Source organism: Eretmochelys imbricata, chromosome 4, assembly GCF_965152235.1.
Source record: "Eretmochelys imbricata isolate rEreImb1 chromosome 4, rEreImb1.hap1, whole genome shotgun sequence".
NCBI classification, from domain to species: Eukaryota; Metazoa; Chordata; order Testudines; family Cheloniidae; genus Eretmochelys; species Eretmochelys imbricata.
Genome location: NC_135575.1, coordinates 12775089 through 12787531, shown reverse-complemented (window position 1 = coordinate 12787531; position 12443 = coordinate 12775089). Strand labels below are relative to the sequence as shown.

The 12443-nt window shown below is 43.2% G+C and overlaps 2 protein-coding genes across 9 annotated transcripts in view; one reads left to right on the top strand and one right to left on the bottom strand.

The window, feature by feature from the left end:
• The window catches only part of INTS10 (integrator complex subunit 10), a 45494-nt gene extending 36277 nt beyond the window's left edge, over nt 1-9217 (top strand). For 3 of the 6 annotated variants that reach the window (XM_077814858.1, XM_077814857.1, XM_077814856.1), the window contains exons 17-18: nt 6091-6168; nt 8845-9217. In XM_077814858.1, the coding sequence (XP_077670984.1) occupies nt 6091-6168; nt 8845-9001 (235 nt within the window). In that variant the 3' untranslated portion in view covers nt 9002-9217. The remainder of the gene's footprint in view (nt 1-6090; nt 6169-8844) is intronic. The other 3 variants (XM_077814861.1, XM_077814860.1, XM_077814859.1) reach the window with 1 other exon arrangement.
• The window catches only part of HGSNAT (heparan-alpha-glucosaminide N-acetyltransferase), a 31563-nt gene continuing 25478 nt past the window's right edge, over nt 6359-12443 (bottom strand). For 2 of the 3 annotated variants that reach the window (XM_077814864.1, XM_077814862.1), the window contains exons 14-18: nt 12290-12376; nt 10971-11048; nt 10770-10840; nt 10518-10630; nt 6359-10070 (exon numbers count right to left, since the gene is read on the bottom strand). In XM_077814864.1, coding sequence (XP_077670990.1) covers nt 9889-10070; nt 10518-10630; nt 10770-10840; nt 10971-11048; nt 12290-12376 — 531 coding nt within the window. In that variant the 3' untranslated portion in view covers nt 6359-9888. The remainder of the gene's footprint in view (nt 10071-10517; nt 10631-10769; nt 10841-10970; nt 11049-12289; nt 12377-12443) is intronic. The other variant, XM_077814865.1, reaches the window with a different exon arrangement.

Sequence of the window (12443 nt, the reverse complement as noted above, 5' to 3'; positions counted from 1 at the left end):
TTACATACATTCCTTTACTGCTGTCACTAGATTATCTGCAGTGACATCTGACTTCAACCATTCAGTCGAATGGCACTTCAAGCTCCCCTGTAGATAAACCTTCCTTCAGAGTTACACTGTTTTCTATGTCCACTGAGCGTAATGGTGACCTGTTAGGATAGGAGAAAATGAGACTGTATGACAAGGAAAGAATTACTAACTTTAGGCTCCTATTTCCCAAAATCTTGTCCTGAGAATAATACATTATAAATGGCAGTTAATTGCCTATCACGTGGTTTTGTCACCTTGACTTGAAAGTAGATTTGTTTTTTCTTTACTCCTCAAACGTATTTCTGAGTAAAATTTCATTCCTAGTGTAAACTGAAACAGATTTTAGTTATAACTTTATTCAGATTTCTACACTAACTCTAGAGTTTATCCAAACATTTCCATCTTGATCTTGTGGTTTTTATATTTCACTTACCAAATTTGAAAGAATGAATTACAAGATCCTCAGAGTTTTCCTTTATTGTATTGGCTGTTCACTAGTCAGTATTTTAATATTCTCAAACTAGCACAAGCCTGGGAAATACTTCTAATTTAATATCAGATAGCAAGAATCAAGTTTCTAAATCTGGAATATGCCTGGAATGTCTCACAGTTTAACAGGTTTTTGATTGGGTATATCAGCTGTCATTTGCTATACAAAAACAAAAAAACAAGGTACCTCTTGTTAAAGTATCTCACTTCTATGGCAGTACTTCGCAGTTTGGTAGAAATACAGGCTTGTATTAAGGAGTGTGTATGGAAATCATTACTGTTTGTGTTTAAAAAATATTATGTACATGCACAACCGCCGTTGCAGTCTTGTGGTGATGTACCTTTAGGCAGTCAGATTGCAAAATTTGGTATGCCCTTTAATGTGTATCACTTGGTGCATGCATTTAGCCCTGATTATGGCTTCCTGTAAGCAGCAGTGAAGTAACAGGCAAAGAGAACCGGTTCCCAGTCCTGCCCTGCACAAAATACTGGATCAGATTTTCAGCAGTGCTCAGCACCCAGCAGCTCCCATTGTCCTGATGTAATTTCTCCCTGTCCTCAATGTCTTCTTAAAAATCTGACCCCAGTTGTGGGTACAGAGCACTTTTGAAACTCTGTCCCACTAGTTTAACTAATCTTTGTGAACCAGTTATTTCAGACCATGGTGGTCTAATTTTGCTGCTACTCAGCAGAAAAGTAACACCCGCCCCGCATTCTCCCTCTCTCTTCCTTTGAATGACTTGACTGACTTTTTGCATAGCTCTCCATCCCCCTGCATTAGTAAATGATAAATACTGGCCAGAATGTTCACGCTTGCAAGCCTGAAGATAGGCACCTATGTCCATATTTAGGCACCTAGTATTGCGTGGCCTGGTTTTCAAAGGTGCTGAGTAACTTCAGCTCCTAGTAATGCTAAGGCAGGTGGTGGATGCCGGTCATTTCTGCAAATCAACCTATTTCCTTAGGTGCCCGGATATGGATTTGGGTGCCATTTTCAGGTACTCAAGTTGGAAAATTTTGACCACTATTTCTAAACCAGATTTCTTAAGTCTGGTCAGGTGGGACATGGAATTTGCTTTTGTTAGCCATCTTGAGATTTGGATTCTCTGCTTGCTGTGGATCACACATGTGCTATGGACATGTGACTTGTCAGAGAGGGTATGAACCATCTTTCAGCTATAACAACCTGTGGTAGCTGGTCGATAGCCAGATGACCAAGACTTTACAAGAGACTGCCCCACACCCCAGGCCAGAGTATTTTCTCGGTGTGTGAGCCCATATCAAAAGGGAGAAGGTTTAAAAAGGTATATAAGTGGGGGGCAAAATGCCTAATGAAGAAATGACCATTTGCCATTCCATGTGCAATTCACGGGGCTAGCATTTGGACACTGACATTGGCACAGCAGCTCAAGATGCTAATCTCTAATACTTTGGTTTTCTATTTTAATTTGGAATGATGAAGGAAAGGCGATCCATGTACAAGTTGCAAGATTCTTATGTGTCACATTAATGCTGAAATGTACAGAACTTCACTGTTCAGAAGATGGCCACCTGGCTTGGGCTCAGCACGAGTTCCCTTAGGTCAAAGTTCTAAACCACTGGACCCAGCTGAGATGTGTCTTGCCACCACTACTATGATACTTGGCTGCCTCCTGTGCTCCTGTAATTAATTCCTTTCTGATTGCAGTCAGTGAAAAGCTCTTGGGGACAGTGACATTTCTTTGCAATGTGTCTCTGGATGGCTTCTGCCCCTCACAATATCCTTTGTCCTGGTGTATATTTTGACTGCCACTGAGGCACAGACTTGCAGTGGTGTCCAGGTTGATGTCCCCAGGGCTCATGCCACCTTTACTTGCTCTCCTTCAAGCATCTTTTGCAGGCCTCTCTGCATTATCACTCCCAGGGCATGGAGGTCGCTTTCTGCAGCACCTTTATTCTCCTGTCCTTTCCCTGACTGACGGTCTGCACTTCTCCCAGGAGTACTGAGGCAGGACCAAGAGGTTTGGCTGCATGCAGGGGCGAGGACCATCATTCTTGGAATTCTCCAGCGTTTTCTGCCTCCACCCCCTGTGCAGACAACAAACTTTGGGCTCCCCATCCTGCTTCCTCTTTATGGACCTTTGTTTATCTGCCCACAGGCTGTTGACCTTAGTGGAGTTTTGTGCCATGTTGCTTCTTATCCACTGGAGCATTTCTTGACATCAAGCCTGGGTATTGTAACTATTGCTTGATACATTGAGATTTTTGCTCAGCACTATTCTGGAGACTTTTGACTCCTTCCCATGTCTTTCAGGTGGCAAAGCAAACCAGTAACTTCAAATATTGTTGTGTGGTCATGCTGTGTGTCTCTTAGACATGCATGCCTGGAGTCTGGAAATAAACTGGCTGAACTGTCAGATGTGCTCACAGATCTAACTATAAGTTCTCAGTTCCTGAGAAGGGCTCTTCAAAGCCCTATTCTGATAATTCTTCTAATTCAGCTACAAAGCTAGCACAAAAAGTCTCAAGAGTCCAAGTCAAGATGCCATTGCAGGCACTGAGACTGTCGGCGTCTCTCTGGAGGGTGCAGATCTGACAGGAGAGATTGCGTAGCTCCCATTCCACTGCACCAAAGTGTGCAAATTAAAACTCTGTCTGATGCCATTCTGCACCAAGACCTCTGCATCCTTGTTGCTTCAATGCACCCAACAAGTGATGCATGACAGAATCCTCATTACGCAAGGCATTGCTTCAACCAAAGTGTTGAGCTTAGTCTCGGTTTTGTTTTGTTTTGTTTTTTAAAAAGGGCTTTGTTCTCTGTAGCTATGCAGTTGGATCTGGCCACCTCTCTGACTCGTTGATTGCCACATTAGGTTCTGATTCCCCAGCCCTGCTGTCCTGAGTTTGCAGCCTTCAAGTTGATTGCACAGAAGGCTTCTCTTACAAAGTTGCACCTTGTTTGGCTAACAGTTATCAAAGTTTACTCGCAGGATTAAGTTACTTTTTCAAACTGCTACATACAGATAATATCACTTTCCACACGCTCCCTTCAGCAAGTCTTGGAGTTTAACAAGAACCTGAAGCTCCTCTTTTTGAGTGCAGGTTTCTGTAATGTTGGCCTTCTGGCCTCCAAATGGCACAAGCTGTTGTGCTTGATTATCATAATCCTCTCCTTGCTGAGACACATCCACACAAGCTGTAAGGAGAGAAGATGTGTGGAGTTCCCATGTAGCCAGATTGCCTAAAGCCTGACTTCTGGAGAGGATGAAGGGCTTGGGCATTGGGAAAGGGCATACTTTTTGGAGAGAGAATGCTCTTTGGTGGTGTAGCTAAGTTCCTCCTCAAGAACTTAAGCGCCTTAGACAGAAGAATAGCTAACTCAGTCGTCATCAACACTCCAACTCTGGAACCAGCCTTGCTCATGTCCTAGACTGAAAATGCCAATGCATTTGGCTGAAAAATGGCGAATAGCAAAGGAAGCATCACAGGAATTCATCTGAAGTTGATCGCAGTCTAGTAAGTCTCTGCCATCTGTGACGGACACGATTTTGTGTGTCACTGTGTTTTACATAAGCAAGCACGGAGGAACAAGATGTTTCTTTATTCAGAAGCCTTGTAAGTGGGGGGTTGGACAGTGCCCACAAGTCATTGCTAGCTTCCTTACTTGAAAGGAAATATACTGTTGCCAACAGGTTTGACCAGCTTGTACGAGTCCCTCTGCTGGAACTAATGGATCAGCCAATAGGATTGTGGATCCCTCGATAATCTTGCTATGACATTTCAGTTGCATGAGGAAGGGCATATATACAGCCTTAGTCAGCAGTACTCTTCTTGATGGTTCCAAGCTCATAGCACTGCAAAGGTGCTTGCACCCTAAAAGCATGGCCCTACAGAGGAAATGTATCCCACCAGAGTAACTGATAAGTCACCTCTTGTTAAGTTCAGGAGGGACTCTGTGCATTTCTTGTCTTGCATTGAAGTCCAGTGTGTAATGGAATATTCATTAACTAAGCTGCTGAAAGCTCCCGGTGAGACACTTAATAATACCTGTGAGTTCATTACAGGTAGGTAGGGCACTTTTCCCAGGGGTGGTGACGACTTTAGCCCACAGAGTGAGTGAACTTTGGGGCCATTGTGCCTGATGCAGTTGTTCAAAGAGCAGGCAACGCTAGCGTTCTGCATTCCTCGCAGACCTGGTGACAGCGTTCTGTCTGAGCCAATCCAGCAGCCTGCCATGGCTTACCCCAGCAAAACCCTTCTCCACAAACTCTGCCAAAGCTCCCTAGACTTTTACTTGGAGAATGCCAAAACCAGCTACTTTTAGTTTACATCGATTCAGTATGTACTGGGAAAGAACTGTCTCTCTGATTGCATCTCATTGCTACAGCCTGGCAGGTCTACTGGTGTTCTCCTGCAGGCCACAAGCTCTGCTATGTGTCCATTCAAGAGATGTGCAAAGCAGCCCCATGGTGCTTTCGGCACATTTTCTGAGCAACATTGCTTCCATTCAGCCTCAGGCCAAAGGGGATTTTGCTTCTCCTCAAGTTTATAGAAACACTGCCTGACATCACGGGCCCCAAAACACTCTTTTCTGTGATTGTGTCCCTTCTTGCATGCTGTTTTCTTTAGGGCAGTATCTTCTCTCTCCACATACCAGGATAAGGTTTGTGTCATTCTTGCTATTAAAGGTATGCAGCGCACAGTTTATTGCTATTTTGGTTGCACTGTTTTTTCTTGAGAGTCATCTTTGCAGCTTTTTTAGTCTCTAAGAATGGGGATTTGCTTTGTTTGGTATCTCTTGTTGGTCTCTGCAGATATACACCTCAGCAGATTACTGCTCCCTGGTGACTCAACGTTCTCTTACTTGGCATTGCTGATATATACATTTAAAGAACGTCCATCTATTATGGAGTAATTTTGCCTCCTGCCCAAAAGGAATAGATTACTGGCCCAGCCGAAATTCCTCACTGGGGAGGAAGGAGGGCCCAAAGCTGTCTCTTGTATGTCCTACCACATAGAACATTGAGCTAAGGGAGCTCCTGTCATGGCCATGTGAACAAGCAAATACCTACGAGTAGTAATTTGCTGAGATGTGTATCTGCAGAGAAGAGAGATTACAGGTAAGTAATAATTACACGTGCTCAGTTCTCCATTGCATAAAGGTAAATTGTCTGATACTCCCCATTGTACTGCTTAAAAACAGAGCGGAAATCTGGATCAACAGCATGTCACCCTTCTCGCTACAGCATCCTCCCTTTTCCCATTCAACTTTCCAAAATGGTCTCCTGCTGCTCTTCACTAAAATCAGTGTTATGGGTGCTGAGGAAAACATCCTGGAAAGCACTGCTGTACATTGGATTGTATTTCCACCCATTTGTGGCATGATAAGCCCTGGAATGGTCTATTGTGGGTGTGCTAAAGTGATGGGTAGAGGGGGCTCTGGCCTTCTCGCCTCCCCTTACTTTAGCTGGACAGTTGGTCGCACTGTGATCTCCCTCCAGTTCTCTTCTGTATCTCTTTCTGGAGAGTTGTTTTGCAGCACAGGGGAGTCAGTGTGGTTTTTTGAATGCTGCTGTTTGCTGTTTTTTAAAGGACTTCTAGCCCTCCCATGGGGTTACTGCAGCAGGAGTTCATACCTGTACTACAGCCCAGCATACAGACTGCTGACAGGTACCAAGCGGAAAAACCCTGCTCATAGTGTGCTGTGTTTTGTCAACATATTTTTACTGCCCATGGTTTTCAGCTCTTTGTTATTCAGTACTTTTATTCATGGTTTTTTTTGTTTTTCATTTGTGCCTACTTTCTTTGGGAAACCATGTTGTACTAGTGTAACATTTATTTTTTTCCATAAGTTGCCAAATGTGTATATGTTCTTCAATTTATTAATCACTGTCGAGTTCAAACAAAAATACAGGGATTCAGATCAGATGATACAGAAGTCCAGTCAACTTATTAAAATGCTTCTCAAGACTTATTACTACCCCATTGGATCTACTTGTAATAACTTTTTTCCTCAACCAAATTGGTTGCAGTTGAGAATTTTCTTCAATGCGTACTTTGCTGTTAAGTCAGAAACACTGGCTTCTGCCACATGCTGCTAGTAATAGTCAGTATTATGAGTTTTGTATTGATATTTTGTGTTCCTGGTGGCTGATTGACACTGAAAACTTACACTGGCATGGCTACATCTCTCAGGGTGGGGGTGTGTGTGAAAAATCCATGCTCCTAAGAGATGTAGTGAAGTTGACCTAATGCCTGGTGTAGACAGCACTAGGTCAGTGGAAGAATTCTTCTGCTGACCTAGCTACTGCCTTGGAGAGGTGAATTAACTACAGCAATAGGAGAACCCCTCTCATCCCTGTAGCGAGTGTCTACACTGAACCGCTACAGAGGTGCACCTGTACTGCTGTGGTGTTTTAAGTGTAGACATAGCCTAAGGGCTTGTCTTCACGTAAAGCGCTACAGTGGCACAATTGCACCACTTTGGTGAAGACACTTCTTCCGTCGGCGTAGTTAATCCACCTGTCTGAGAGGTGGTAGCTATGTTGATGGGAAAAACTCTCCCCTTGACATAGCACTGTCTACATGGGGCAGTATAATTGTGTTGCTCAGGAGTATGGATTCTTCACACCGCTGAGCGACGTAATTATACCGATATAGGTCTGTAGTGTAGATCTGGCCTTGGATAGGAGCTGAGTGTGCAGCCCACCACTGTCATCAATGCTTGTGAGAAACTGAGGCAGTGAGAATGGAAAGCAGGATTGTCCCATAAGCTGAATGTACAGAGCTCTATTTTCAGCACCACTTGTTAGCATTTTAGTGCCTGGCTCCCATTAGCATTAAAAGTCATAACGAGAGATCCATATTAAAATCATTTTCCACTATGTTAAGAGTTGATGTCTGGATATTAGTTCCCTTTAAGTTGAGTGCTAGCGGAGCCATTTGCTATTTCTGTGTAAAGTATTAAAATAGACTTGCTATTTAATTTAATTGCCAGGGAAGCTTTCTCTCTCCTTTGAGAGGGAGCGATTTGTTGATACAAATATTCAGTGTAGGAGATAAAATACTTAAATAGCTGGTTTTGGTTTAGGACAGTGCTTCATTGGGGGGTTTAATTTCTAGATCGTTCCTTTCGGCTGATCCCTCCCCCAGCTCTGGATATGTATGGGTTGTTGCCTCTTTCCATCCTCGCTTTAACTGGATTTGCTCCTAGTTCCTCCCTACTCCCTGAACTTCAGTAATTCACTGACTCTCCCACCAGGACTCTCCCCCAGAGCCCATTTGTGCTGAGGCATTTGCTAAACAGCAACTCCCTCCTCCTCCCGGAGCAGGGACTAATGATACAAGGTCAGGGACTCTATATTCAGTCCTGGACCACTGCCAAAAAACCCAACCCACTGCCACGCTAAAAGCCCAGTGAGAGTGAAGCTTGGAATCCCAGTGTTCACGTGTTATAGAACGCTGCTCTGACAGCAGCAGTTCAGGACAGTGGGCTCTGAAATTGTGTGAATGGAAATGGGTGTTGAGGGGCAAAAACAGACCTTAGAACGGCAGTCTGATTAACACCTGATATCACATGACCTGCTCTGGCTACAATCACTTTGGTTGCAGCTGTACCAGAACCATTGTGCTTTTTCCAAGTATGAGTCTTGGACTTGTAATCAAAAGAAACCTTTGATCTTTGCCTGGAAGCTGACAGACAACTCCAGCGAGAGCTGCTGACCTCAGTCTGATACTAGACATAAGGCACTCACTGCCTCTTGGGTTAGTGTAAGTGTCTGATCAGCTCCCAGGCTTGTATGTGTGCTTCTGTACCCACCCTCAGAGCTTCCCCACAGCAGCAGTGAAGTGAAACAGACAAGAGCCTAGCAAGCTTCATGCTGCTGTTCCTGATAAACCCATGGCAGGTCCAATTCCCCCCTGCTGCTGGGGTGGGAACTCAAACTTTTGTTAGTCTCTTTTGTACTTTTGTTTCTGCAACTGCAGTGACAGTGATTAGAATGGGGAAGTGGTGTTGGTAGCGATTTCCTTCCTAGTGCAGGACAAGCACTGCTGGGAGGGGAGGGCGGCGGTTGCCGCATGGAATAGTGAGTGGACATTCCTGCTAGCTAAAACCAGTGACACTTGATGATTTAAGCATTAGACTAAAGGCATTTAAAGATCCCAAAACTGTCTTAAAATTCAAGTAAGCAAATGAACACTCGAAAGTATAGAAAACATCTTAACTCTCTTCAGAGATGGAAGGTAGATGTTACACTTTATTTCAAAGTGCTGTGTGTATGAAGGCCTCATCTATTGCTCAGAGTAATTCTCCTTTGTCATCTTTTGTTTCCTTGATGACTTCAGGCATCACACAGTAACCCGGGGAATAACTAAAGGGGTGAAAGAGGATTTCCGCTTGGCTATGGAGCGCCAAGTCTCACGCTGCGGGGAGAATCTGATGGTGGTGTTACACAGATTCTGCATTAATGAGAAGATACTGCTACTTCAGACGCTGGCCTGAGCGGAGCAGACAGTGCAGCAGGGTGTCTTGCTGAGAAAGCAGAGGGCTGTATTATATACTCTTAACACAACATAGCTGTTGCAAAGGGACTGTTCTAAACTAATCATGCTCATGTTGTTATGGGACTCGGTCCTAGAGTACATGTAAACTGAAGTTCATGCTTAATCTTATTTTGGTAGATCAGACAAATTTTATAAATAAATCATTTGAAAATTCTTTGGGAAGTCAAATGTTTGTGTAGCTTCCATAGCTATTCTAGAGTCATGGTGTGAGAATTGCAGCTAAGGAAGCACTTTAACAGACTAAATTTACATTGAACATCAGTGGCATTAGTCTTCCTGGTGGGGCTGAATCAGGCTCCCATTGACTACCATGGAATGTTGCTTTGAAAGGAGGTTAAGGGCCTTGAAGTAAATCTAGTTTGGCAAAAACTGTGCCATCTACACGGTCCATATAAAGTCAGTTTGTAATGGCTTGAAATGTTGTGCCAGACACACAACTGTAATCCAGAGCATCTATATCAGTTCCCTTTATGAAAGACACTTCAACTTGCCAGAACTGTCTTAAAATTGTTCAGGTGTTAAGGGCTATCCAGTATGGCGGTCTGTTTATTGTAGGTAGAAAAGCGGCACTCTGTGCACTGAAACATAGTACTGTATACAAAGACAGGCAGACAACACAGGTCAGGCAAGTTACTGTGTTTTGGCTAAACAGTAAGGTACTGTCCCTTAGGCACCAGAAAGTCTCCATTCCCATTCCCGTTCCCCATGAAATGTAAACTGAACACATGAGCCCTTTTTAGTAATGAATCCCACCAGAAATGGCATCATCTCTGGGGAGTCCAACTTCAATATCTTATCTCCCAGAAGAGACCATCATTAACCCAATCAGATTTTCCAGAATATCCTTTTCTGGTAGAGTAAATACGATATGATGACCCAGATTGATGTTGCAACCAGGTTCTGAGCCAAGTGTTCCCCATGGGACTGACTGTCCTTCATCTTCCACTTAAAAGGGAAATAGTTCTCAAATACTTCATGCCCAACATAGACCAGGATTGAGTTCATTCCTTAAAATAAACACAAAGAAAACAATTCTATACTCCATTGCATTCTAAGAGCAAGCTGTAGCAGCAGGGGCTGGCAGAGTATTTACGGGAAAGGGAATCAGGAAATCCTAAGCATCGAAGACAAGTTGTTCCTGTCACTAACTTGCCCTGTAGCCTTGAATAAGTCACTTTACCCCTCTGACTTCACAGCTAAAGAGTGATTAATAATTCTTACCTGCCTCCCAACAGCAGTATGAACATGTAGAGAATGTAGTTTTTTAATTAAATCAAAGTTTAAGGATCTTTTTTAATCAAAGGTTTTTCATTGCAAAACTATTCTTGAAGGGAAACATTTTAGCAGTAGGTCTTGCTGCTTGACATGGCAACAGAATGTTAATTTTACTGATAAGGACAGGACTAAACCACCTATTGCATCACAGATAACTAAATATGCTTGAGTTTACTGACCTGGGTAGAAAAATGGAGCACCTGACCAGCATCTCTTGACATCCACAAGATAGTATATCAGCAATAAAAGCATGAAGGCAAAGCAGCTCAAGGTTGTCACATAAGAGATTGACCTACATATTTTCAATGGGAATATAAAAGTATATTTAGAGAAGTTCAATATGGACTGATGTTGCTACAGTTAAATACATTGTGTCCATATAGCTGGAGAGAAACACATTGAATAGTAAAAAGTTACATGTCTCTACTTACCATAGATTCTTATTTGCAGGAATAAACCCTTCATCTTTAGAGCATTTTGTCAAGATAGCAGAAATAATCCCCTGAAATAACGAGTTTGGAGTTTATATGAACTTTCACTGCAGCACATCTTAGAAATAGAAAGCTTGTGCTGCATGAAAAGATGTGGTTGTTAATGAGTAATTTAAACTTTTAAGAAAAGATGTTACTTACCATGACTACACTCCATATAAAAAACCTACTCATTATCTTCTTGTGCTGGTCTTTGTAAAACAAGAATATTTTTCCTGCCTATAAAAAACAAAGGCATAAAAACCAGTAAACATACCAGGTATTTTCCACCAGCCACTTGCAGTAGAATGGAGAAGCTTAAACTGCTTTATTTGTGCTAAGCAGTTGGAAGACCGAGATTAGGAACTCTTCTAGGAGAATGCATTCAGGTGAAAAGTGATGTTTGTTTAGCAACAAAAAAATTCTGATTTCTACCCCATGTGAGTAACTACACCCACCCAACTTTTACAGCTGCTCCAGTGCAGCTCCTATTAAGGCAACTAAAAAATAAGGAAAATCCAGAACAATCATGGCAACATTAACATTTTCACCAACCTAAATGGCCATACCTTGCCACCTATATACCATTATACCCAAAAGCACTCCTTGACCCTTCAGGGCACACACTCTCTTTCAGTTCCAATCCACGTAGCCGATTTCTCAAACTCATACTCAGACACAACTAATGGCACCCCATGGACAATGCAGAACTCCTTTCCTCCATGGGATATGCAGCGTGCCATTCTACCTGACAAACTAGGGCAGTTGGATATCACACCTAAGTCCAGATACACATATCTAAAGTCAGCCACTACAAGGTTGCTCCCCACACCTAGTATCTGAAACCCCCCTAGTTATTTTCGGTTTTAAGTGACAGGCTACGAGGGAACTTTTGACATGTTAATGGTTTGAGTGGCAACGCGCTGTCGCCTATTCTGGAAAACGAACACATACGACAGGTGTTAAGCGCGTTTGAGAGATGAGGACGGTGATGGAAACACCACAGCCAAGGTTCTCTAACATATGAGCTTAAATTTAACAGCCTGAGTCCATTTTTAGTCTTACTTTCAGGACCCCTGAGCAGCCAGCTGCTACGAGTGATTGCCAGACCTCACCACAAGCCACTGGTGCGATGGTTCTAGGCCTCCCCAGATAGGACAAACAAGGGTTTCAAGAACTGAGCAAAACACCTGGTTTTTTTAAACCTCAGAATCACGCAGGTCAATGTACCTCAAATTTTGATTTAAAGCCTCTGCCAGCTGGCCCCTCCTGCCCTGCCAACTTGGACTCAGGAGGTTTTCAGAGGGTTTGGCTAGTTTATAATGGAACTGTGACTGCAACCTTACCTCTAGAGAAGATGCTGCCACTCCAGCTCGAAAAGCTCTTTTTCCCCTTACCCCCACCTTTGACAAAACACCTTCAGTTGTTTCTGGGAGACGAAGGCTTGCTGACAATGTAGGTTCAAAAAGCAAAGACGGTACCTGAAGTCCCAAAAACGCCATGAAGATTGAATTAATTGTTCCCAAGATGCCTTCGGGATCATAGGCCACTGTTGTTTGGTAGATCACCTTGCAGAAAGAGAGATTTAGGATTAAAAAGATATGCACCCAGCCCTGAACTTCCTTCTCCCCTCTC